We start from the raw sequence: 24,570 nt of genomic DNA, 5'->3' as shown, positions 1-24,570 counted from the left end.
TGTTTTCATATCCAAATAACTTTCACCGTTTGCTTTGAGCAAGTATAGTATTATAATTATAGAATAGTTTGTTCAGCTGTCAGAAAATATCACGCAAACGGAAATAGAGTTTCTTTAAATGCCAAATGCCCTTTGTTGTTTACAGACAATCAATGGGTATCTAATTTCGAAGTCGGGTATGTTGAAATAGTGAATTAGAGCAAACATTGTTCAATAAGTTCTTTTTGAGGGCATATTTCATTTGTAGTCATAGTGGTCCCACAAAATGAGACGATGAGCTAAAAGCGATCAAAAGTAACTCTTCTGTCCTTGGCCAAATTTCTACCAAATTTGAAAGTTCCTGAAACTTACTATATTAGTAAATTTTTAGTATAAAGAAGCTAGTAAGGAAACCAAAATCGATTTATTCGAATATGGACCTAAATTTGAGTGGGTTTTACATGTTTATTGCTTGTTTAATAATGTCTCGTGCTGATTTAGAGGAGTCCTATTGGGAGTCGCAGCTGTTCGTGGTGCCCTCTCATTGGACACGACTCAGCCGACAGTGTTCTAGATACAGGTAGTAAAACTCACTATTTTTAAAGATATCCTCGGTTTTTTCACAACTGGTCACATAAAGTTTCCTTGTAAGTTTACTAGTCAAAAGGATTGTACGAACCATTCACACTATATAAAGTTGAGGTAAATTTGCCTTAACGGAGTTAAGGTAAACCGTTGTTAAGGTAAAGTTAAGGTAAAGTTTAACTTAACTTTACCTTTACTTGAGTTAAACTAAAAATTCATCTTAACTTTGTTATGGTAAAATTACCTTAAATTACTTTAACTATATTTGTAACGTTCTGCATTAAAAATACCAAAAAATTGTAAATGGTCACTTTTGTTAGCCTTCCCAACCGTTAAAAAATCGTTCTTTAACAGAACGGCACTCCCACTGAAAGTAATACGTAGTAAACAATTAACAATAAAAAAGTTGGGTCAAAAATTTTTTGTCTCAATCAATTTTTCTTTGAGCCTAAACAGAAAGTTTCATATCAACTTCAGCATCGATGACGTATTTGGAACTCTCGTTTCAAGAAAAAGTAACGAAAGATTGTTTCAAAGCTTTATTCCACGTTAAGTGTGAATAGATCGGTAAGCACTATATTTTAATAGATCGGCAATAAGCACTCTATAGTTCGGCAAGCACCGATAAGACATCATTGCAAAACCTTAATTAGTTCAACTTCATAATTTGGTGCAGTTTAAGTTTCAGTTTAATTTGATCTTCAAATTGTGTCCCGTTCTCCGATTTTTCATTCTTTAGGCATGACGTACTCTCTGTTCATGCAATAAACAAATCGCCTTTTCCTCTTATGTTGCGTGATCTGTTTCTGATCACATTATTTTTCTTGTTCTTTTACGATTTGTAATTGACTTCATTCTTACACAACATGAAGCAGTCAGCAAAGGACTCACACAAAGCACTACTTCACATAGTTGCTTTCTTGAAGGAGCCGACAGCTACCCCACAATTGCGTTGTGAGAAATGGACAACACAATGGAAGCCTGCACCTTTGGCAAAGGAAAATATACATATCGACACTTTATTGAGAGGTTCACCAGCAAGAGTCATATGGCCGTAAGAACCCACATTTGAGGAGGCTGTGGCAGGCTTCCATTGTGTTGTGGCCGTAAGAACCGACATTTGAGGAAACATATTCAAGCAGCAGAATGCGATCAATTAGCAAGAAACGCTCAGTCAAAAATTTCAAGGCCAAACCGATGCAAGACAGCCGATGAGAACGAAGTACTATGTGGGACAAATCTTGGGATGTCTGCGACCAAAAAACATCACTCCTACAGCTTTGTATAGGAAACAAAAAGAACTTTTTGTAGAGACAGCACTACCAGAAAAATCTGTTGCAAAAGCTCTCTATATAAAATTGGGGACACAAGACAACCAAAGTAGAAGAAAAATCGTAGTAAATGTCAGTCAGTTAATATAATTAATTACACACAAAGTAGATGTCCCAACACGAATTCCTACCAATAAAAACAAAATTTTGAACGGAACTCGAATGCCCACAATCAAAATCTTAATTCTAACTAACTGTCAAAATAAAGACAGCGTTGGATAGAACTTTACAACCGGGTATACGATTTAAGGTATGAAAGCACGTCAGATGACAATTATATTGCGGCAACTTCAAGTCAACAAGCTAATAAAAAAGAAAATTTCATTGTAAAAAATCAATTTGGAAACGTTTTCAGCAACTCAATGGTTGACTCGGGCAGTGTATGAGGCATTGTCAACAAAAGCTTTGCCAACGAAATACTTGCAAACACCCCTTACATCCCATTGGATCATTTCTTAGATGAAAGAGATCTTAAGACATTCTCCAATCAGCCAATAAAAGTGATTGGTAAATTGAGAACAGTTGTGGTCTACAGTGACTGCGGATATAAAAACGCAACCCGAACGATGGTCGACAATGATCACAATTGTGCGAGGGGATCAATTCTACGAAAATGGGCTTCCCGTTGTTCAACAGAAATTGACAAAGGGTAAATCAGTTAATAACATACTTAATAGCCTCTCGTGCCCAATTGAACAGTCAATAGGGTTGCAATTTCCACAACTAGTTTCCAGAGTTGGTTTATCAAAGACATATAAGACAAATAAAATCAAGGTTTCACTAAAAATACACAACAAAGCAACAAAAAGAGAGAGGTATCCCCTAGAATTACACATGAAATAAAGAAATAAACAGATTGCAAAAATGAGGTCATTTTGAAAGATTATACAACTGTTCTGAAGAAATTTTGCAAATGACGAATGCTAATTGATTCATTATCCAAACATTTCAATGAAACTCAATTTGAGAGCAAATTTTTCGACAACTGACTTAAAATATGCATACAGTCAATTACGTACAGGTACTTATAGTTTAAGATCTGTCTTCTACGGACTAATAGATATGTCAGCCAACAGACAACAGAAACTCAAAAAGCAAGAGAATACACTCTTGTAAGCCTCCAAAACGCGGTTTTGTGTTTTGGACTTTATTATTATAGACAGGACGGTGTCACAATCAGAACATCTGAGGTATGTGAACACAATCTTAAAATAGCTAGACGCTGAAATTTTGCACAAAAATCTCCAGAGATGTCAATTTGCTTAGTCAAAAATTGAATGACTTGAATATAATTTTTTACAAACTGGGGTTTTGCCACACGAATTGAAAAAGGCAGCAATTTTGGCAACTCCTCCACCAAACACCCTAAATCGTTTGCGATTTTATCTAGGGTCTATTCGTTATATTTTTATATTTTTACCAAACTTAGCACAACTCTGTCATCCATTAACAGTACTCTAATGAAGTCTAACAAATTCATCTGGACAGAAGATCACAAAAATTATTTCAATGAAAAAAGGGGAAAAGTTTTGCCACTTCAATCCGGTAAAAGACGTTAGAGTGAAACTTGATGAATCAAGATGTGGACTTGGATTTGACAGAGTAATGCTCTAGCGTTAACAAAATTGAGCTGATAGAGGTTGTGTGGTCCATGAACTACTTTAAGTACTATTTTTACGGAAACGACTTCAAATTAATCACAGATCAACTTGAACTAATTTCTATTTTAAAAGAACACAGATCTAGTAAATTATACAACAGTAGACTATCACATTGTGTTATTATGCCAATTCCCTAAATTTTTTTGATCGAACATATATCGGGAGCAAAAATTGGTTTAGTTGATTGAAATTCACGAAATCAATTTATAAAGGCAATGGAGATCTCTACATACGGTGATCAATTTCTTGATGCCACTGTCTCAATGATCCGACAGTCGTTTCAATCAACCGTAGGGTCCTAATTTTCAGTACTCAAACGATTAAAAACTTTTTTAGATAACAACCTACTCAATAAAGTTGTTGGAAAAGATATCGCGTCGCAAAATCCAACCACTGTTAGTAATAAAACGTCAATTACTAAAGAATTAAATGCATCACACATTCAAACTAACAAACATTTATTTTCATTTGCACCGGAATTTACCCATTTTATTAACCTATCGACACAAAGTTTCCATTAGTCGTTCGCGTCGCAAATGCTACTGACATATGTGTTTAATCATTTCGCATCTCATAGTCAGCCTAAAATTAAGTCAGTTTCCTCAGTCAATTCTAGTGCCAAATCTCTGCAAAAATTATAAATTTGAAAAAGTGAACAATGTGAACAACTAAACCCAATAAACACAAAACTTGAGACAAAATCACTCAATCACCAACAATTTCTTCAACTAAGCCCAAAAATAAAAAATAGAAATTTTGAATACAGAGCAAAAATAGACCACCAACGTTTTGCTCAGTATCTGCACGGCGATAACAAACTACCAAAATAGTTATTCACTTGATCAAAATATTAACAAATCAAAAATGCCCGAGGAAGATCAGCGAAGACATCCACAACAACAAAATCCCGCGTAACAATTGACAATGAATTAAAATCTGATTATTCCTCAGCAAACACGGTACCTGCCACTAACGTCACTTCTATAGGAAAAAAATTTTCAACAAACAACTTGGATGAGACTAAAGATCAGAGAGTCAACGGAACCATAACTAACAAAAATCTTCAGCCAGAAATTTCTAACAATCCTGACGGGCAAGGACGCCACTCTAAAAAAATATGAGTCTCTGTCATCAGGAACAATGAGAACAAGCTATATGAAATTAAGCTATACATATTTTCAATGCGGATGGACCTGAGTGTCAAAAGCGGATACCTTTTCAATGTTGAGCAAACCGCCATATCGACGACGATTAGAGAAGCTGTTCTGAAAGACGTCCCCTCAAAACTTCGCGGCAGCTTCGCAATACTGTTATTGGCTCAACATTGTTGATGGCCGTATATCCATTGGGATAAAATAGCGAAAAAGAGTGGGTGTAAAACCTGTACGGATATCAGTAGTAATTTAAAACCAGTGAGTCCGCGTTGCAAATGATCATAATTAGTTAACTGTAAAGAGGAGATGAGAGGAGGTTCAAAGATATTTTGGCAGCTCTATTTTAAACGAAAATGAAATAGAGCAATATTTCTGAATCGCTATAGACAGCACTGAATTATTCAATAACGCATCAAGTTCAAATTCAGAAAAACTCTTAAATTCTTACATATTTAAGATCACAACCAATTAGACCTGAGCAAGCTAAATGTTGGACAGGAAAAAAAACTAAAAATTTTTGTAAACTATCACCCCTTAATTATCAACCATGTTCAACCAATTATCAACCAAAGTGCTAACAGACTTGTAGAAAGTTTTATCCATACAATGAAACGACAATTATCATGTATGAAAGTCCATCCACTAATAGAAATGTTAAACTTCAGCATGCAGCACATGGAAAAATACAGAAATTACGATCTTTAAGGAGACTTCGGCAGAACAAGCGATATCTAATAGAGCAACGAAACCAGTTAGTAATAATCGTAATTTTAATAAAAAAATGTTTAAACTTACTTTGGATGTAGATACGAAGCCCGGATGTTCCCACCTTACAGATACGCAGTTGGCTGATACAGGCATGTTTAGTGACTATGAAGAGGAGAAAACCATTTGCACTGCAAACACCAAAGCTCATGAAAAAGGCAAGCGCAAATGCAAGACCTCAAATTCAGGTTTGTTTGGTAGGATTGAGTCTCAATTCCTCTTCACCGCTCAGAATGGTCATCATATATGAAAATCGGCCTTTGTATTAATGCCAACAAAAAAGAAAAACAAAATCTCGATCGAGTGTACGAAGTGCTTGGGTAAGTTAGCACAAAGAGAAAATTTAATCTAACAACAAGCGCTATCAAAGAACCCGATAAAGTTGATGTACGCGTTCTTGTCTTGGATATAGCAAATTTTGGAACTTAAGAGGAACGCAGCACTTCTCTGGCGGGAAACACACAAAGACGCCCCAAAAATCAGTGAAACCAGATCTACAACGAAAGAACCTAGGAAGCAAAAACAAACGCTCTCGTAAATCCACAGATGATGTAAGCGTAGTATCATCCCGATCATGCTTCTATATGTCAAGTAATATAGCTCGAGCCTTAAAAATTTGAGTCCCGAAGCAAAAATCCAAGTATGACGATGCTTTTGCTAACAGACCAATTTTCACACAAATATTCAACTTTAGTACGATACAAACAATTGCAGTGCCGCCAACACAACCATCATCATCATCGGTATCAGCCCCGCAATTGACTTCACTGCTGAGATTAGCAAAATGCACAGCAATCAGTACTAGCGATGCATGTGATTCGAATATATAATCAACAATAAGACGCATCAAACGGCAAAACAAGTAAAGTGTTAGACAATAAACAGAGGCGCTGTTAGATGAAATAAAAAATACTAAACGTTTTTATGGTCCAATCCCTGATGATAGTTCAACTTTTGTTGGCAGAAGCACACCAAGAAATCGAAACCAGAGAAGAACGTTTGATCTTAATCCCGAATTACCCGATGAACGAGAGATGACTGTGTTAGGGACAGAAAAATGTATGAGGAAAAAAATGTGCTCAGAAACTAAACGAAAACATTGAAACTTTGTGCATTCAATTACTTTAAAAATACTATATATATATATATATATATATATATATATATATATATATATAATTAACCGGCGAAAAGTTATTAACTTTTCTAATTTTGTATTACTTATGTGATGTAAAAAAAATTCTCCGGAAAGTAGGAAATATCATAGGGATTTGACATCAAGGTGATAGCTTTTTTTAGTTCATCTTCCTAATTTGATGCAGTTTTTATTTTTTGGTTAAACTTGATCTTCATTTGGTTTCCCGTTATCTGATTAATCATTCCGTAGACATGGATTAGTCTGTTTCTGCTACAAACAAATAGCCTTTTCCTTTTGTGTTGCGTCATCTATTCGTGATCATATTATGTTTCCTAATCTGATCTAATTTGTAATAAATTTAATTCTCCCTAATCATCACTTCTTGATTCGGTTGCCAATAGAAATACATTATCAGTCGGTCATCAAATTAGCTCACACTTTCCAAGTCAGTCTCCAATTGCTTACCCAAATAATTTTAATTAAATAAGTAAATCGTTCAAACGCGACGCAAACTCCTATTGTACTGATGCAAATTGCATTTGTACGCAAGTTCCAAACTCAGACGATAGGAATCCACAACAACTTGACAAATACTCATACCCTAATACTAAGTTGCAGCAGAATAATGTCACAATTTCGTAGCTTATGACTGTTTATTACTATAGTAGTATGTTTTCTTCCTTTACTAAAACTAATTTGTAGGCAATTGCCACACAGCACGTTTAGATTAGTGATTAGTACTTGGTACGCAAAATAAATGTTGCAAGTACCCACGTGGATGTTCGATATGCATTTAAGGCGAATTTTTTAAGGCGAAATAAGTGGAACATACTTATTCTTATGCAGAAATTTTTACTTAAAAAATCAAGACTAGTAAGTGTAAATTGTGACATGAAAAGACTGCTGGACATTCAGAAAATAAACAGATTGCCTTGTTAGTGCTGATCTGTTCTGCCACCAACCTACGGTTGGATTGCAAGTGTCTTCACGTTTTATGAAAACAAAGTGCTTCCGTTCCCAACTGACCTGAAAAATAATCAAAAAATGAAAAATTTCAATGAAAGCAGTCCTATTGAAAAATCAGTAACCATGAAACAGTCCATAAAAATTTTTGTGGCTTCCTACGGTAAACCAGATACCATAAAGTTGAGTATAGACTTTTGAAACTTAATGCAGGTAAACATTGCTTTGGAAATGCAGGTGGTCCTTTGGACCATTTATCTGCCATACTTGAAATTATTCATGATCGTTATATGTTTAGTAAGTTTCAATCAAATCTATATATGCCATGGATATGATTTTTAATGGTTTTATTGTTCGTTTAATTTTGCGGTGGATTTTTCTAATTTGATTCCAAAAATTTGTTACAAAATTTTTGATCAGCAATTTTTTATTTTTAGGTTTTGATAATGTGTTGTTTGTTTTCGTCTATTTTGTGTTTACTATCAGATAAAGTTCCAAATCCTTTCTAATTGATGATGCTTACAATGACAGGTTCCATCGATATAAGAATTGCTTCCCCGTACTTTTTTTCGATTGATTTTTTCTTCTTTAAGTAAAAATAGAATTTTTCAATTTCTTGCGTTCAAAAAGCAAGCTTTTCGATTTTATTTGTTCAAAGAGCATTTTTAAGAGAATTTTTCTATATAAAGAGCACGAAAATTGCAATTTTGAAACAAAAATGAAATTTTCACTCTCACGTTTAATACGCTTGGCACGCAGATTAAATGTTACAAGTACTCACGCGGATGTTCGGATTGCATATATAGCGAAAACTGTTGGTGGGAAAAAAGCTGAACATATTAATTTTTTTGCAGTAATTTTCGCTTAAAAAATCAAGACTAGTAAGTGTAAATTGTGAGATGAACAGGGTGCTGGCCGTACAGAAAAAAACAGATTGCCTTATTAGTGCTGATCTCCTCTGCCACCTACGGTTGAATGGCAAGTGTTTTAACGTTTTATGAAATCAAAATGCTTCTTTTTCCAACTGAAAAATCAGTAACCATAAAACAGTCCATAAACTTTTTTGTGGCGGTCTACGGTAAGCCAGGTACCATAAAGTAAATTGTAGACTTTTGAAATTTCATGCACAGAAACATTGCTTTGGAGATGCAGATGGTCCTTTGGACTGTTTATCTGCCACACTCAAAATTATTCATGATCGTTGGATGTTTAGTAATTTTCTATAAATTCGATATATAGTTTTTTATGATTTTCTAATGGTTTTATCATCCTTTTAGTTTTGCTGTGGATTTTTCTAAAAATTGTTTACAAATCGTTCAATCAGCAATTCTTTATTTTTAAATTTTGCTAATATGTTATTTGGTTTCTTTTATTTTGTGTTTGCTGCCAGATGAAGATACAAGTCTTTTTTATTTGATGGCAATTACAGGCTCTACCGATGTAAGAAAAGCTTCGCCTTCAATTTTTCAATCGATTCAGTTTTTAGTCTTTTAGTAAAAAAGAACTTTTCGATTTTGTGCGTTCAAAAAGCAAACTTTTCGGTTTTGTGCGCGTTCAAAAAGCCATTTTTTCTAAGAAATTTTCTTTATAAAATACACGAAAAAAGAAATTTTGAAAAAATGATTTATTTACTTTAACGTTTAATCTCTGATCAACCGGGTCGCCACTTCCTTGGTTCCATACAAGGATCATATATGATGTCATGCAAATCATAACGTATTTCCTAGTAGGATCCTTGCATGGAACCAAGGAAATCATATATGACCTTTTACTAAAAGAGCGTTATACCTGTTACGATTGGAGTCGTTAACTCATTTACAACTAATTTTTTTCTTTTATGAAATTTGCATGATTACTGGGAAATCATACAAATCATATATGACCTTGTATGATCACCGGGAAAAATGAATCTCAAAAACTCATCGTAGGGTTAGTCTGGTTTGATTTCTTACCGAATGAGCGTTATAGCTGTTACGATTAGAGTGGTCTACAACTATTTTTATTTTTTGTATGAAACTTGTATGGTTACGGGGAAATCATACAAGTCATATATGACCTTGTATTATTACCGGGGATCATATATGACCTTGTATGAAATGAAGGAAAGTTGTATGATGGGGAACCCGGGCATGGAAAAAATAGACAGAGTTGCGTAAAATATTTTGACGCCTTTTTTCGGTCACAAATCTCTGACCACTTCTGAGAACCCTATGAGAAATCATATGTTGGTTTTAGTGACGTCTTTTGCCTTCATGGCTACATATACGACCGATCCAGACAAGGAAGACAATTGGATGCCTCTGAAGTGGACAAATTCACGCAGCTTGTGGAAAAGGTATTTCTTAGGAACAACTGGTTTGCACTACCACCCAATCAAATTAGTAAGTATAGCCCTGGTTGAGATTTCATACCAAAGCGATTTCATTTCAATGTGGAACGGTCTGATATTAGATATGGTTTCGAGCATTCAAAATCTTCTCAGAGACCACTTTGGTATCTTGGGCATTTTTTGTCGTCGAGTTCAAACTGAGAGCATGATCGATAATTGAGTTATCGGTCAATATTGTCTCTTTGGTACTAAATTTTGTATTTAAGACCTCGATTGGTGTCAAGGTATAGTGGGTCAAAGTATGAGTGAAAGTGAGCGGATCCATTTTCGGAAATCAGCTGAGTGTGGAGATTTTGAAATCATTACATTTCGTTCTCAAAGAGCATCAACGCTTTCAAAAGCTTAAAAATTGGGCACCATTTTAGCTGATTTACAAATTCAGCACTTGAAAGAGAAAATAAAGGCATTCAGTGCCTTTGTTACACCAATTCCGCAAATTTTTCAATAAAAGGGTCAACATTTTCATCGAATTTCGTTAAATTAGCAGTTCGAATTGAATTGAAATTGGCCAAAAGGGCTCAATAAAATTTGAGAATAGGTCTTGTATAAGGTTTAGGCACGCAATAGTTAACAAAAATCTAGCCAAGAGAAGTAAAAAAGTATACACCGCGTTTCGAGGCTTAGCTGAGGTTCTGATTGCTATGCTGAAGCTGTCAAAAAAACCAGGAACATGTAGAATCTGGGGGAATCTTGGGTGAAATGATATTGGGTACAATGGCATTTGGTATAAGGGCATTGGGTAAAAGGGAATAGGTAAATTGTCATGTAAAGATGAAGATCTATGCGCTAAATAGGATTTTTGTTAAACGGCTGTGACCACAATTTTTATTCCTTTTTCACTCGTCAATGTTATTTCAGGACTTTCAGGAGGATAGTTTCTGATTATTTTTTTAGCATATTGTTGACATAATTTTAACACATTCACTACTTTTGTTCCGCCTAATTTTCCACTTTTGTTCACGTAATGGATTTAAATAAATATTATAAAAAGAATGCCCTAAAATTTTGCATAAAGAGAGGTATAAATTCTGTGGAGTAATTTACAAAATCAAAAATTAGTATCCGAGAACATTCTTGTTTTTTTACAATTGTTATGCAAAATCTCTCATTTAACATGGTTTGCTCATTTGTGAGGAAACAACATAATCTATACCTGAGCCATAATTTCTAAAATACAAAAAAAGGGTGATGAGTGCAAGTTTCTATTTAAAAATTTTGACTCATCCAGGGACCGTTTCAAAGAGTTCAATTTTAATGATGTTTTTGAATTTTATCACAATTTCTAAGAGAATCCTCACTGCATTTAAATGGACTCAAATCAACAGTTCTTCTATCAAACACGCAACAAACCAATTATCATACACGGAGCCTTTCTTAAAAACTTCAATCAGTTGATAAAATTAGAACCAACGTTTTAGAGCATTCTATTGAAAACGGTGCGAAAAACTTTTTAGAGTAATTAAATAAACATTGACGCATCTGAAAAATTTAAAACGTTTTGCATATATACTTAGAACAATTTATATTTTAAATTGAAAGGAACTGATGGATACCATTCTCTTAGATCTCAATTTTTTGTTTGTTTCCTCAGTAACTCTCTTTTGTATTGACGTGCTGCATTGTTTTTCATTTTTGTGTTATATTTTCTGGAGAGTAAATTAAAAATTTTAACAATTTGGGAAGTATTTTCAATATACGAAATCTTTGAAATCAAATTTTTGTGAAATGCCGGAAATTATGTCAGTCGTGAAACGAAAACTTTCTAAACTTTTTTTAAAACTGCATATTCTGAAATATATCACAAATATACTGGAAGCGCTATAAGTTTGAATTTCTGCTGAATGTTGAATGTGGAATTCTTTTGAAAATGCTGATTTTGGGCAATAAAGATACGAAAAATGAGCTAAAATTGTGTTTTCAAAAAAATGTGTAAACTTTATGCAACAAACTTTCTGAAAGTCAGAACTCCAATTTTTTCGCCCCATTAACTAAATTTTATTTATTTGATATTTATTTCGCTTACTTCCATTCGGCGGAAGTCGTCGCTGGAAAAAATGAAATTCTCCATTCAATTTGAATTCAATTTGGAATTCTCCATTCAACAATAATATCAAATACATAACGCAGTCTCGCTTACAGTTCACATTACTCTTTGTTCCCATATTTTAAAAGAAACGTTGACGCGAGAAATAAAACTCCAAACAACCCAAATTACGCATACCCAATATTACAATTTAATGTTATTCAATTAAATAGAAATGTGTTGTGACGATCAAGTTAACCAATACGAAAGAAGGGCCTACAGAAAGGGTGTCACTGCTCATGAGTTCGTCACCAATCTGAATATTTAGGGTGAAGGTTTTACCCTATTCACAATTCCACAATTGGTCCTAGAATCTATCTTTAGAGAAAACGACTAGACTGGATAGTAACTTCACAAACCTACTACTCTTAACTAGACTAAAGGGTTATACAGGCCCTCCGTTCAAGCCCTAAAGAAAGTATTTTCAGGCACTATAGAATTGTAGTCACTTGCCAAAATTAATGATGATATTAGAATATGTTTGTAATGCCTCACTATGGTATATTATACTTTAGCTTCTAAGAAATGTTTTACCAAATGAAATAAATTGGTGACTCTAAGATTGAGAATTATAACAGGTCCACAATTCACTTTCTAATTAATCGATCAACCAATATACTTGAAACAAAATAGTAGATGACGTGAAGAGCTCGTCGTTGTTCACTCCACAACCCAACCAGACGAGTATTAAACAACTTGATAGAAAGTTAAGACATTGCCGGTCAGGTAAGTCAGGTTACTGCAGACCATTTTAATTGTCTACTTGGTTCACCATTCCATACTACATGGGTTGTCTTAACTTGCCAAGTCTTCTACGAGCAGGCAGGCCTACCCTAAGAGTGGCTTCACTTTGTGGTCTCCTTGAAGGAGCTTGGCCGATTAAAACTCTCTGAAATCAATCGTCTTGATGTTGTCCTGGACTCGGTGCTTCCCTCCAATTCGTTAACCTAAATTAACGTAATTATTGATTGGTTGATCACTACTTTACTCGTACCAAACTAATTTAAATCTAATAAATTGAAGCTAGATTGAGTATGATTTCAGATCCTTAGAGCTGTATTGTGAAGTTACTACAGTTGTACAATTACGCTGTTGATGAACAGAAAACCGAAGAAACGATTAAGTTTAACCCAATCTTAATTATTACAAGGCTATGGTTCCTTCCAAACCACTAGTTACAAATGCCTATGAGTGCCAAGTATCGAAGCGTTTAACAAATACCTACTAGATACCTGTTTAAGCTCAACTAAGTTATAGGAAAAGTTATAAAAAGAGAAGGTAGTGGAAAATTTGCTAAGTTAATTTAACGAAAAGTATAGTTACCAGAGTATTCTAGTTCAAACAATTATTACAATTTTCAGACCACGACAGAGATCTGTTAACTCACTCGTCGACTCAAATTTACTCCGCAATTTCGATTATCACGACAATATAATTATTTTCAGACTGATTTTGTATACAAAAATTGGCTAAATTTGAGCCGTATATATAATGCTTCCTATATTTGGTTATGATAGTTTAGTCCTGTTTTTACTAATTTTTCCGAATCTTTGTGTGAAAAATACCTTTTTGGGAAAAGTTTTCAGAAGATCATTCCTGACTTTGATAACCTAGGCCTCTAATTTGGGTTTCTAATCCAATATTACGTGGGTGAGAATTTTGGTGTTCAATCTATGATATAATCGTTATCAGAGTCAATATTTACTTATTCAACCGTTCTCATCAGTTTTAATTTCTTCACCATTATTATCTTTGTACAGTTTCAAATTTTGAATTGGCTTTTGTGTTGGGAATAATTTAAGGTCAGTATTAATTTGGTTCTTTTCCGAAAAAAGCTTACGTTTAACTTTCCATTCCTACATCCCACCCATTCAGACTAAACTATTCTCCTGAATAGTACAATACAGTGAAATTAATATAAAGTAAAGTTATATAAAAGCACCATCACCATATTTTGGTACGACAGTTTTTTTTTAATCAGCGTTTGTCTCCTCATTTTGCATTCTCTCAACTAAGGTTAGTCTCTCTTCAAACTGCATGTCAGTTGTGATATCTCGTTGATCATCGTTGGACAAATTGTGAATATGTTTTGTAGTGTTTTTGGACTTTATCGTGGGACCAATTATGAAATTGTTTTGTAGTGTTTTTGTAGTGAATATGTTTAGTAGTGTAACACTTCTTTGCTGCGCAGACAGCAAAAAGGGCAAATGCAAGACAACACAAGGAGAAACCAAGCAGACCAGCCAGCTCTTTAAATGTATGCAGTCTTGACCCATGGCGAAAGGATTTGAAGTTGTTTTCCTCAGAAAGTTGTTGATGGATTTTTTCTACCATCTCACTGACTAATTCAGGCGTGACATCAAGCGTAGGGACATCCTCGAGTGCCGATCTGATCTTATGCAACATCAAATTCCAACTCTCTTCTGTAGGAGTGACCGCTGGAATGCTCGGGATGTTGAAAGCGGTATCCAGTAGTTCGGGGGTTGCGATTGACGAGTCCATTCTTAGGGTGAACCAGTTTTCCATCGCATGGGGGATGTTCTAGGCAACTTTAACAGGCTGGTACACGGTTTGAAAACATTCTGCCCCCACTGTACGTTATGTTATAAAGAAATTGTTGATCGTCTGCCGCATTGAGGAGGTACATAGAGTTCCCAAGGTAGATTGCTGTCGGTAAATTGGCAATTCGGTTACTTCTCGTGTGCAAGTATTCAAAACAGCTACCTCGTGATTGTATAGGAGTGAAGTCAAGCAGAGTTGATCTTGCGCGCTCACCAACGCTACCGGCTTGGCGCAAAGTATCAGCAATTGTGTCCCCCAACAAGACAGATATTCCTCACTCTTCATTTCGGCATAGCTTTCTTCTCGCCTTCATACGATCAAATAGTTCCCTTCTAATTTTAGAGTTGCGGCCGTCGTTGTGTTCTTGTTTGGTTGTGGCAGACAGACTGCTTTGTAGGCATCGTGAATTGGTTCACCACTGTATACTGGCACCTCCATTGTGATTAACAGTCCTTGTGGATTGGAAAAACAATTCTCACTAAGGGCAGGCTAAAAAGAAAACTTGAGTGGTCGTATGGAATTGAACCTTTTTTTATCTCCTAACTTCAGAGTTGTAATTACTTTCCGTAAATCTTCGTAGGATACTAGTGCGGCTGGCAGTATTCCCTTGGATAGCACTCCAATGCTTGTAATAAACATGTTTCTCTGTTCCGTCAAATATAGTGTTTGTACTTGCAACTCGCTGTGCATAGCATTGAGAGTCCATGATACGTTGTTAATTGCACTTTGTTGGCAAAAAGGCATACATAAAAACATCAGACCTTCGATGATCACAGGCTTGGGCTTATTGTATTTCTCCCATTGTTATTTGAAGCACCTCCAGGTTTGTTTGCAGAATCTCAAAGTTATCCTCTGAGTAGTTTAGCACTTTTCGTGTGTCTTCATGAAGCTTCAAACTACTGCTGGTCATGACTTGAATAGACTCTCTGTCTTCGTTGTGCAGGTGAACCATTCTTGATTCCAAATAGTGCAATCGTCCTTCCAATTCTTCCATCTTTCGCTTAGAACTTTCGCACAGACCAAAAATTGAGAGTAGTCTACAGCCTGTTTTTTCCAGTAAAGGTTCTAAAGTTATCACCTTCGCAGCTCCCATTGCAAACAGCAGTGGTGATCGTCTCTGTCGCTGAAGAGTGATAGTCTGGTTTACAAAAGATCCTACTTCTTTGACAAGCTTTGTCCTCTCTTTCTCTGCTTTTTCGTATTCTATCTGAATAGATGAGATTATTCCGTCAAGGTGGTGCTGTGATAATGCGCTTATTTCTGGGTTGTTGCAAAACTTGGAGCTCTTTCACAATTTCTGTTCCAATTGCTGAAGTATTGAAGAGAATTTATTAATTGATCGGACATCCACGTTCAACAACTTTGGAAGTGGGACTGCGATATCCACATCCAGATATGAGTCGGCCAATGAAACTGGTGTTTGAGGTTGAAAGAGAACATGCGCAGTAGTTCGTGCACTCTCCGCTGTTTTCTGTCGTACCGCAAGTTTTAAAATAAATATCACAAAGTTGTACATCTAAACATTATTATGGTTAATTACTGCAATAAATCTAGGTAGCGTTTGTTCTGTTTTAGAAAGAGTGCTACATTCTCTAATAATTCCCCCTAAATTCGCTGAAACTTAATTGAGCTAATTAGCTCTTTTCATAATACCGGTGATATTTTAACTTGCAATATAGTTTTTTTTAATAGTGCTATTTAAATGTTTCACGATCGTCCTCATCTTTAATAAAAATTTCGGCTCAGTTTTTGATCTTTACAATTTTTTTAGGCAATGTTATATAGAAAAACTTAATCAAGTTCCTTTTTTGATTTTTTTTAAAATACATCTATATATATATATATATATATATATATATATATATATTCTTCTTTTTTATTCGTCGTCGATTCCGAATCGTTTTGGGTACTTCACTGCGCGTTTTTCTCGTGTTTTAGCGATGGAGTTTACTGTTTCGTCAATTTTGGTTCCCAAATGTTCTGCAAATGTTTTTGGTTTGCAGATTTCTCTCTTGGCGCTTGAAGGTGTTGACTGTGTTTCACTGAGGTCCCTCAAGTCAATTTTTGGCTTTTGTGGTCGTTGGGGCAGTGGTGTACAGTCAATCTCTTTGGCTGAGTTTACAAAAGGGGTGTGGCTCTCCTGGGTTTTGTCTTGTTCCCGAGTGATCCGTTCTGCTGGTATGTTAGTCTTAGTGGGCCTTTTAGTTGAATGTTCTCGCTCTGCAAAGAGATCATAGAAAAATTCTTTATCCTCGTCCATCCATTTGAAGGGACGCTCTTGTATGGGTCGTCTTGGTGTAACTTCTGGGGTAAAAGTTTGATAGTTTTCTTCAATGTGAACTTCCTGGTCATACGTATTTTGGCCACTGGGCCATTTCTCCTGATGAGATGATCTTGTTTCCATTTTGGGTAACTCGTCTTCCTCCTTCACAGGCTTCAATCGATTGTAGTGGACTATCTGCCATTTCTTGAAGTTTGTGTCTTTTGAGATTTTATAGTTGACTTCTGAGGTCCTTTCGATGATGTTATATGGTCCGATCCAGGGGAGAAAAATTACCTTGATTTTGGTTTTTGGGGTGCGAAAAACCAAACTTTCTCTCCTGGCTTTAGTTCCTCTCCAAAGACGTTTTTCTGGTGCAAATCTTTTTGTATTTCTTGTCTGTAGCAAGTGTCTCTCTGGCATTCATATGTGCTTCCCTGAACTGTTCATTGAGCCATCTTTTGAATTCGTAGTTGGCAATTTCGTGACAAGGTGCTTTCGGGAGTTGCAGGTCAATCGGGTTTTTGCATTCTTGTCCAAACACGAGTGAGAGTGGAGTCTTTCGTGTTGTTTTGTGCACGGTCGTATTATAGACGAAGTTGAGATAGAGAATCAATTGATCCCAGCTACTTGGATTGTTGGAGCAATATTTGGAAATAACGTCCAGAACAACTCTGTTGTGACGTTCTACCATACCATTTCCCTGCGGGTGATATCAAGATGTTCTTGTCTTCTCTATTCCAAAAATTTTGCACACTTCTAATAGTAGTTGGCTGCAGAAGTTTGATCCTCGGTCGCTGTGAAGGCAATCAGGCGCTCCAAACGTCAAAACCCAGTTCTCCACAATTGCTCTAGCAACATCTTCGGCCGTAGTTTTTTCTAAGGGAACGCAAACCACGTATTTCGTGAAATAATCCGTCAATACGAGTATATATTTTGCACCGCTTGTCTTTGCTCAGTTAACAGGTCCCAGGTTATCTGCTGACACTTTGCTGAAACGGATCCCAACGTTGTTTTTTTGGAGAGGGGCTATTCTTTTCTTTCCAGCGGTACTTCGTGCTTGACACAGGGTGCAGTTTTCACATTTTGGTTCAATGTCTTTTCTCATATTTGGCCACCAAAACTTCTGTCTTGCCCTGTCCAAGGTCTTTTGAAAATCAAAATGGCCTCCACTGAGTTTTGAATCGTGAAGTTGTTCCAAAACTGTCTCTCTGAGTCCCTGCGGTACTGCAAGTTGTTTTTGGTTTGTATTGCTTCCTTCCACATGCCACTTCCTGTTCAGCACGCCATCAGTCAGTTCTATTTGGTCCCAGAGGCCCCACATCGCTACTGCATCTTCTCCTTGTGCTATTGCGTTTGCCTTTTTGATTTTTAAGTCTTTCAGCGGATTTTGTTCTGGATGTTTCTCATTGTAAGCTTTGCCCATTGCAAGATGAGACGTAAGCAGGGATCGTTTCTTTGAGCCAGCCTAAGTGAGTTTACGTCTTCTTGAAATTGGATACTCATTGGTTCGTTCGCGTCCTCGGCTGTAACTCAGTTAATTCTTCCGAGGGTTAATTCTTCAAAAGAGTTAGCTGACGGACAACTTCAAAGCATAACCAGTCTCTCAGCTTCAGTTAGGTCAGGTGTGATGCTGCACTGTCTTGACAGTCCATCTGCATTCCCGTGCTTGTTTCCTGGTCTAGATACTACTTGAAAATCGAATTCTTGCACTCTTTGAAGCATCCCGAATATCATCCCGTCATTGTTTTGTCTAAATAACCACTGTAGCGATGCATGATCTGCTCTGAGGACAAATTGAGTTCCTCAAATGTAAGGCTTAAACCATTTCATCGCCTGAATGACTGCTAACGCTTCTTTTTTTGTTGTTGAGTAACGATATTCTGCTGGCGTCAAAACTCTGCCTTGAAAGCCACTGGGTATTCTGTTCCATCGACAATATTCGAGAGTACTGCCCCTAGACTGTTGTCACTTGCATCCGTGTCCACGATAAAAGGAGAGTTGTAGTCCGGATGCTTGAGTACTGAGCTATCAATCAAAATCTCTTTCAGTTTCTCGAACGCATTATGGCATTCAGGGTTCCAAGTGAAACGGCTGTTCTTTTTTGTTATCTGGTGAAGAGGTTTCGCTATCCCAGCAAAGTCTTCGATGAAACGTCTGTAGTAACTGCAAAACCCAATAAAAGACCTCACTTCGGTAACGTTTTCTTGTCGTTTGCAGTCCCGTACTGCAACGAGTTTGTCTTCATCTGGTGCATTTCCATCTGGGCTCAGTTTGTATCCTAGATACGTTACGGATTCTTGAAAGAGGCGACATTTCTTGGGTTTGAGTTTAAGATTGGCCTGGCGAAGAGCTTGAAAAACAAGGCGCATGTGTTTTCGTGTTCCTCCACATTCCTACTAAACACCAGAACGTCGTCCAAGAAGATGAGGACAAACGGGAAGAGATATTCATTGAAGATGCTTGTCAAAAGTCGCTGGAAGGTTCCCGGTGCATTGCAAAGTCCAAATGGAAGTCTGAGGTACTTGTAGTGTTCACATTCGGGAGTGACTAACAAAGTTTTTGGTATAGCACTCTCAGCTAATGGGACTTACCAATATCCAGAGGCTAAGTCGAGGCTTGAGAAAATTGTTGCTGCGTGAAGATGATCCAGTATCTGGGCAATTCGCGGAAGGGGAAAAGCGTCCTCCTTTACTCCTTTGTTACTTCGTTTAGTCGTCTGAAGTCTGTGCACATTTGATTGCTACCATCCGTCTTGTTAACGAGAACGATTGGTGCACTGTACGGGCTGTTTGATAGAATGTTTTGTGCCAGCAGTTCCTCAATCGCCTTCTTAACCACTGTGATCTTTCCAGGTGCAAGTCTATGGGGTGCAAGCTTGATGGGCAGCATATCACCTGTGTCAATTTCATGCTGAACCAAGTGTGTCTGACCAAGTTCGTTGTCGTTCATTGCAAACAAATCTCTGAACTCTCGTAGCGGTGTTCTTCTGTCGTCTGTTTGTTGGTTTCTGTCTGGAATTGCTAAAGCACAAATCTGTTCTAACTCTTCATCCCATGATAGGGTTAGGTTTGTTTATGCAGTTACCCCGTGCTGTGTTTCTTGCGTTGTTTCGATTTGATCAAGACCAGATTCTGCTTCCGCCTCACAAAAATGTGCGTGCCTGGGGACTTCAGACTTATAGGAAAATTGCAAATTTACAACATTGTTTTCTTTCTCCATCATCAGCTGCTTAGAAAGGAAGTCACTTGATACTTTATTCTCCTCCATCACCTGAGTTCCAAGTATCAAAGGCACGTCTGTGTTTGGGGTCACCAAGAGATCGGCTTTCACTTTAACCCCCGTGTCAAACGTTATTTCGCCAGTAAAACGCCAAGTATTTCGAAGGATCATTGGTGGCCGAATGAACTTGTTCTCGGAAAGGTCTGAGTTTGGAACGCTGTTCGTACTGTGAGTAAGCATTTTCTGATAGAATGTTCACAGTGCTCCCAGTATCCACTAATGCTTTGTGTTTTTGTCCGTCAAGATCAACCATCACGTAGACTGTAGGTCCAAAGACTGCTTCAGCTTGAACTTTGTTGATACTGCTCAATTGCTCTCTGTAGAGTTCGCTCTCTGTAAAATATTTTAACGATTGGTTGTCTATTGGTGTCCAAGTTTGCGGATATACCCGGATGTATTGTTTCTTTCTGTGGACACTGATTTGACAGGTGCCCAAACTTGCGGCAATTATAGCACTGCATCGCAGACGTTCTGGGTGAAAAGCGTTCCCGTCTTCCCAGACTTCTACTCTGATATCTGGTTTGACTTGATTCGGATGGAAATATTGTTTGGGTCTCAAGAACCTTCTCCATGATCTGTGTATTTCGCTCTTGCTGCTCTAGCAACTTATTGAAGTTTCTGGTCTGTAATTCGATCATTTGATTGAAACCCGATGATGGACTGGTGTTAAGTGCTCTAAGGTCAGCTGTTACTGACTCATCATGATTTTGTTCACCCTTTGTCCATCTCACATGTCCGTTTCTTAATCCTCGCAGTCGACTGGATTCCACTTTACTGATGGCGTCTAGAGCAATGGTTCGTTGTGTAGCTGCATTGAAGCTTCCCGGTTCTTACTTCAGGAGTGTATATCTGATTCCGCTGTCTAACAGTCCGTCCATAAAGGCATCTTTCTTAGCTTCCTGTCGTCCCGCAACATCAAGATGAGCATTGGTTGCCTCTCCTAACTAACCAACTGGCCTTGAGAACTCTTGGATTGACTCTTATTCCAATTATTGAAGATTTTTGAATTCGGTGCGAGCACTCCTTGTGTTCGGAAAGTCGCCGAATCTGTTGTTAAGAGCGTTCAGAACTCTCGCTATGGTCGGGGCTGGTTGTCCTGGCAATTGTTGAAAGTAATGATTGTGGAGATTGTAATACTCATCTAACGCATAACTGTTCAAACACGTGGGTAGGACCTCGCGTTGTCTCTGGTCATCCCAATTATTGGCATTTGACATGGATTCGAAGTGTCGAACCCATCTTTCGAAACTCTCGAAGTCGCGGCTAGGGTATCGGAGGGGGGATGAGAAGGGGTGGTGCTATGACTATTTGCTGCTAATTTTACGCCTGGTTCTGTTGTTGCTGTTGCTGGTTGTTTGGTGCGTTGTTCATTTTCGGTAATTGAAGTAATTTGCGATGCGAAAAAGTGACACGGAAAAAAATATAGATGAGTTTTACCTTTGGAACGTATTCCAAAGATATAATTCATCGGTTCTCTCAAATTCTAATTTTTCGTTTTTGTTTTGTAAAATGCAAAACCGCCTTCCAATCAGAAGAATCTCTCTGTGGTCGCCAATATAGAATCTGAATATTTAGGGTAGAGGTTTTACACTATTCACATTTCCACAATTGGTCCTAGAATCTATCTTTAGAGAAAACGGCTAGACTGGATAGTAACTTCACAAACCTACTACTCTAAGATTGAGAATTATACCAGGTCCACAATTCACTTTCTAATTAATCGACCAACCAATATACTTGAAACAAAAAAGTAGATGACGTGAAGAGCTCGTCGGTTTTCACTCCACAACCCAAACAGACGAGTATTAACCAACTTGATAGAACGTTAAGACATTGCCCATCAGGTACTTCAGGTTACTGCAGACCGCTTTAATTGTCTACTTGGTTCACCATTCCATACTACATGGGTTGTCTTAACTTGCAAAGTCTTCTACGAGCAGGCAGGCCTACCCTAAGAGTGGCTTCTCTATGTGGTCTCCTTGAAGGAGCTTGGCCGATTAATATCTCAGAAATCAATTGTCTTGATGTTGTCCTAGACTCGGTGCTTCCCTCCAATTCGTTAACCTAACTTAACCTAATTATTGATTGGTTGATCACTACTTTACTAGTCACCAAACTAATTTAAATCTTATAAATTGAAGCTAGATTGAGTATGATTTCAGATCCTTGGAGATATATTGTGAAGTTACTAAAGTTGTACAATTACGCTGCTGATGAACAGAAAACCGAAAGAAACGATTAAGTTTTACCCAATCTTAATTATTACAAGTCTATGGTTCCTTCAAAACCACTAGTTACAAATGCCTATGAGTGCCAAGTATCGAAGCGTTTAGCAAATACCTACTAGATACCAGTTTAAGCTCTACTAAGTTATAGGAAAAGGTCTAAAAAGAGAAAGTAGTGGAAAATTTGCTAAGTTAATTTAACGAAAAGTATAGTTACCAGAGTATACTAGTTCAAACAATTATTACAATTTTCAGTACCACGACAGAGACCTGTTAACTCACTCGTCGACTCAAATTTACTCCGCAATTTCGATTATCACGACAATATAATTATTTTCAGACTGATTTTGGTTTAAAAAATTGGCTTAAATTGAGCTGTATATATACTGCTTATCTATATTTGGTTATGATAATTAAATCCTATTTTTCCAAATGTTCCGAATCTTTGTGTGAAAAATACCTTTTTGGGAAAAGTTTTCAGAAGATCATTCCTGACTTTGATAACCTAGGCCTCTAATTTGGGTTTCTAATCCAATATTACGTGGGTGAGAATTTTGGTGTTCAATCTATGATATAATCGTTATCAGAGTCAATATTTACTTATTCAACCGTTCTCATCAGTTTTAATTTCTTCACCATTATTATCTTTGTACAGTTTCAAATTTTGAATTGGCTTTTGTGTTGGGAATAATTTAAGGTCAGTACTAATTTGGTTCTTTTCCGAAAACCGTTTAAGTTTCCATTTCTACAAATATTATCAAATACATAACGCAGTTTCGCTTAGAGTTCACATTACTCTTTGTTCCCATATTTTTCAGAGAAACGTTGACGCGGGAAATAAAACTCCAAACAATCCAAATTACGCATACCCGATATTACAACTTAATGTTATTCAATTATATAGGAATGTGTTGTGACGATCAAGTTGACCAATACGAAAGAAGGGCCTACAGAAAGGGTGTCACTGCTCATGAGTTCGCCACCAAAGCAACTGACTTCTCATTAACAACCCATAAACATCTCAACTGGTTATATGTGAGTTTTTCTTTAGTTTTTTTTATCAGTGGATCTAAGATTTCTGAAACTTTTCACCTAGTCCCTGGCTCTGCTCAGCTCAGCATCATTTTAATTAAACGATTGTGAACAGCATTTATATACATAGTATTATGTAAGAATTTGCTTGAACGAATATTAACTAAAATATTAACTACTTGTTGTTATACTTGAAAATTTTAAAAGTTTCCGGCAGATTGCCGGTGAAAGCATTTTTTTGTATCTCTGACATTATGTTTGTCATTCATTGAGTTCATTCTTGCTTGATTCAGTATTTGTTTAAATTTAGTCTATGCTTGAGCTCTCCTATTTTTCCCACATAGCTTCCTTTTTTGTTGCAAAAAGAAAATTAAAATTAACCATAAACCATGGTTAAATACACTTGAAACAAATAATATTTCAAATCATTCGAGCAAAATTATAAACAACAATCGATTTTCTTAAAAAAATCACATAAAATTTTCTTCCGATTGTTTTCTTCCTAGAAATAAGAATAATTTTTCCTTGTCTTCGCCGTATACTAACTTTTAGATCACCAAGACGTATATTAAAGACAGGGGTGCGGGAGGAGCGTAGAAGATTATTGCGTTGCATTTGCTACCTTACTAAGAAAACAAATTTTTTGCGGAAAATGTAATTTGTTTTCAGGTCAGGTACGTCCCCTATCTGTGCAGCAACTTGATATCTGAAGTTGGTTTTGGTTATGGACCACTTCGCATACGAGGCGACTTTCAAACCGCTCCATTTATCTACCCCGTCAAACTGGGGGCTGAATGGATCCGATTTAATGCCGAGAACTTAACTTCTTTTCTGACTTTTGACTGGTTCCGGGAAGAAATTGTGTGTGGTAAAAACACTTGGATTTGCGATGATTATGACAATCATTTACAAGATGGGCCGCTAGATTTATTGTCATCAGATGATAGCAATGACGTCACGAGCAGGGATAGCTTTCGATTACGAAGAGATTGAATGCCGTTTCCTCGTAAAGTCAGCATAAAAACAATTTTACAAAACTGTCACAATTTTCTCTGTAATGAATAAAAGAGTACAGCATTTAGTTCAGCATTTTATGTGCGTACAGACAATACAATTTTCAGTGGTTGTTATGCCTTAATATCTTGATTATTATGTTATGAT

At 36.7% G+C, this 24,570-nt stretch overlaps 1 protein-coding gene across 1 annotated transcript; it reads left to right on the top strand.

Annotated features, from left to right (window-relative positions):
- Positions 1-267: 267 nt before the first annotated feature.
- Positions 268-24,570, top strand: LOC142337169 (uncharacterized). The gene is made up of 4 exons (XM_075386277.1): positions 268-559; positions 9,812-9,957; positions 23,282-23,412; positions 24,079-24,570. The coding sequence occupies exons 1-4, from the start codon at positions 414-416 to the stop codon at positions 24,400-24,402; spliced, it is 747 nt and encodes a 248-aa protein (XP_075242392.1). The 5' UTR covers positions 268-413; the 3' UTR covers positions 24,403-24,570.

This window comes from Convolutriloba macropyga, chromosome 3 (assembly GCF_964194025.1).
Source record: "Convolutriloba macropyga chromosome 3, txConMacr16.3, whole genome shotgun sequence".
NCBI lineage: Eukaryota > Metazoa > Xenacoelomorpha > Acoela > Convolutidae > Convolutriloba > Convolutriloba macropyga.
This window is presented reverse-complemented; position numbering and strand designations above follow the sequence as displayed.

What these genes read in the sequence shown, in the direction of transcription:
- LOC142337169 (XM_075386277.1), top strand. Translation starts at nt 414, where the DNA reads ATGGACCTAAATTTGAGTGGGTTTTACATGTTTATTGCTTGTTTAATA. An exon ending in CGACAGTGTTCTAGATACAG is followed by an intron (nt 560 to 9,811) that starts GTAGTAAAACTC and finishes TGTTGGTTTTAG; the next exon opens with TGACGTCTTTTGCCTTCATG. An exon ending in AACATCTCAACTGGTTATAT is followed by an intron (nt 23,413 to 24,078) that starts GTGAGTTTTTCT and finishes ATTTGTTTTCAG; the next exon opens with GTCAGGTACGTCCCCTATCT.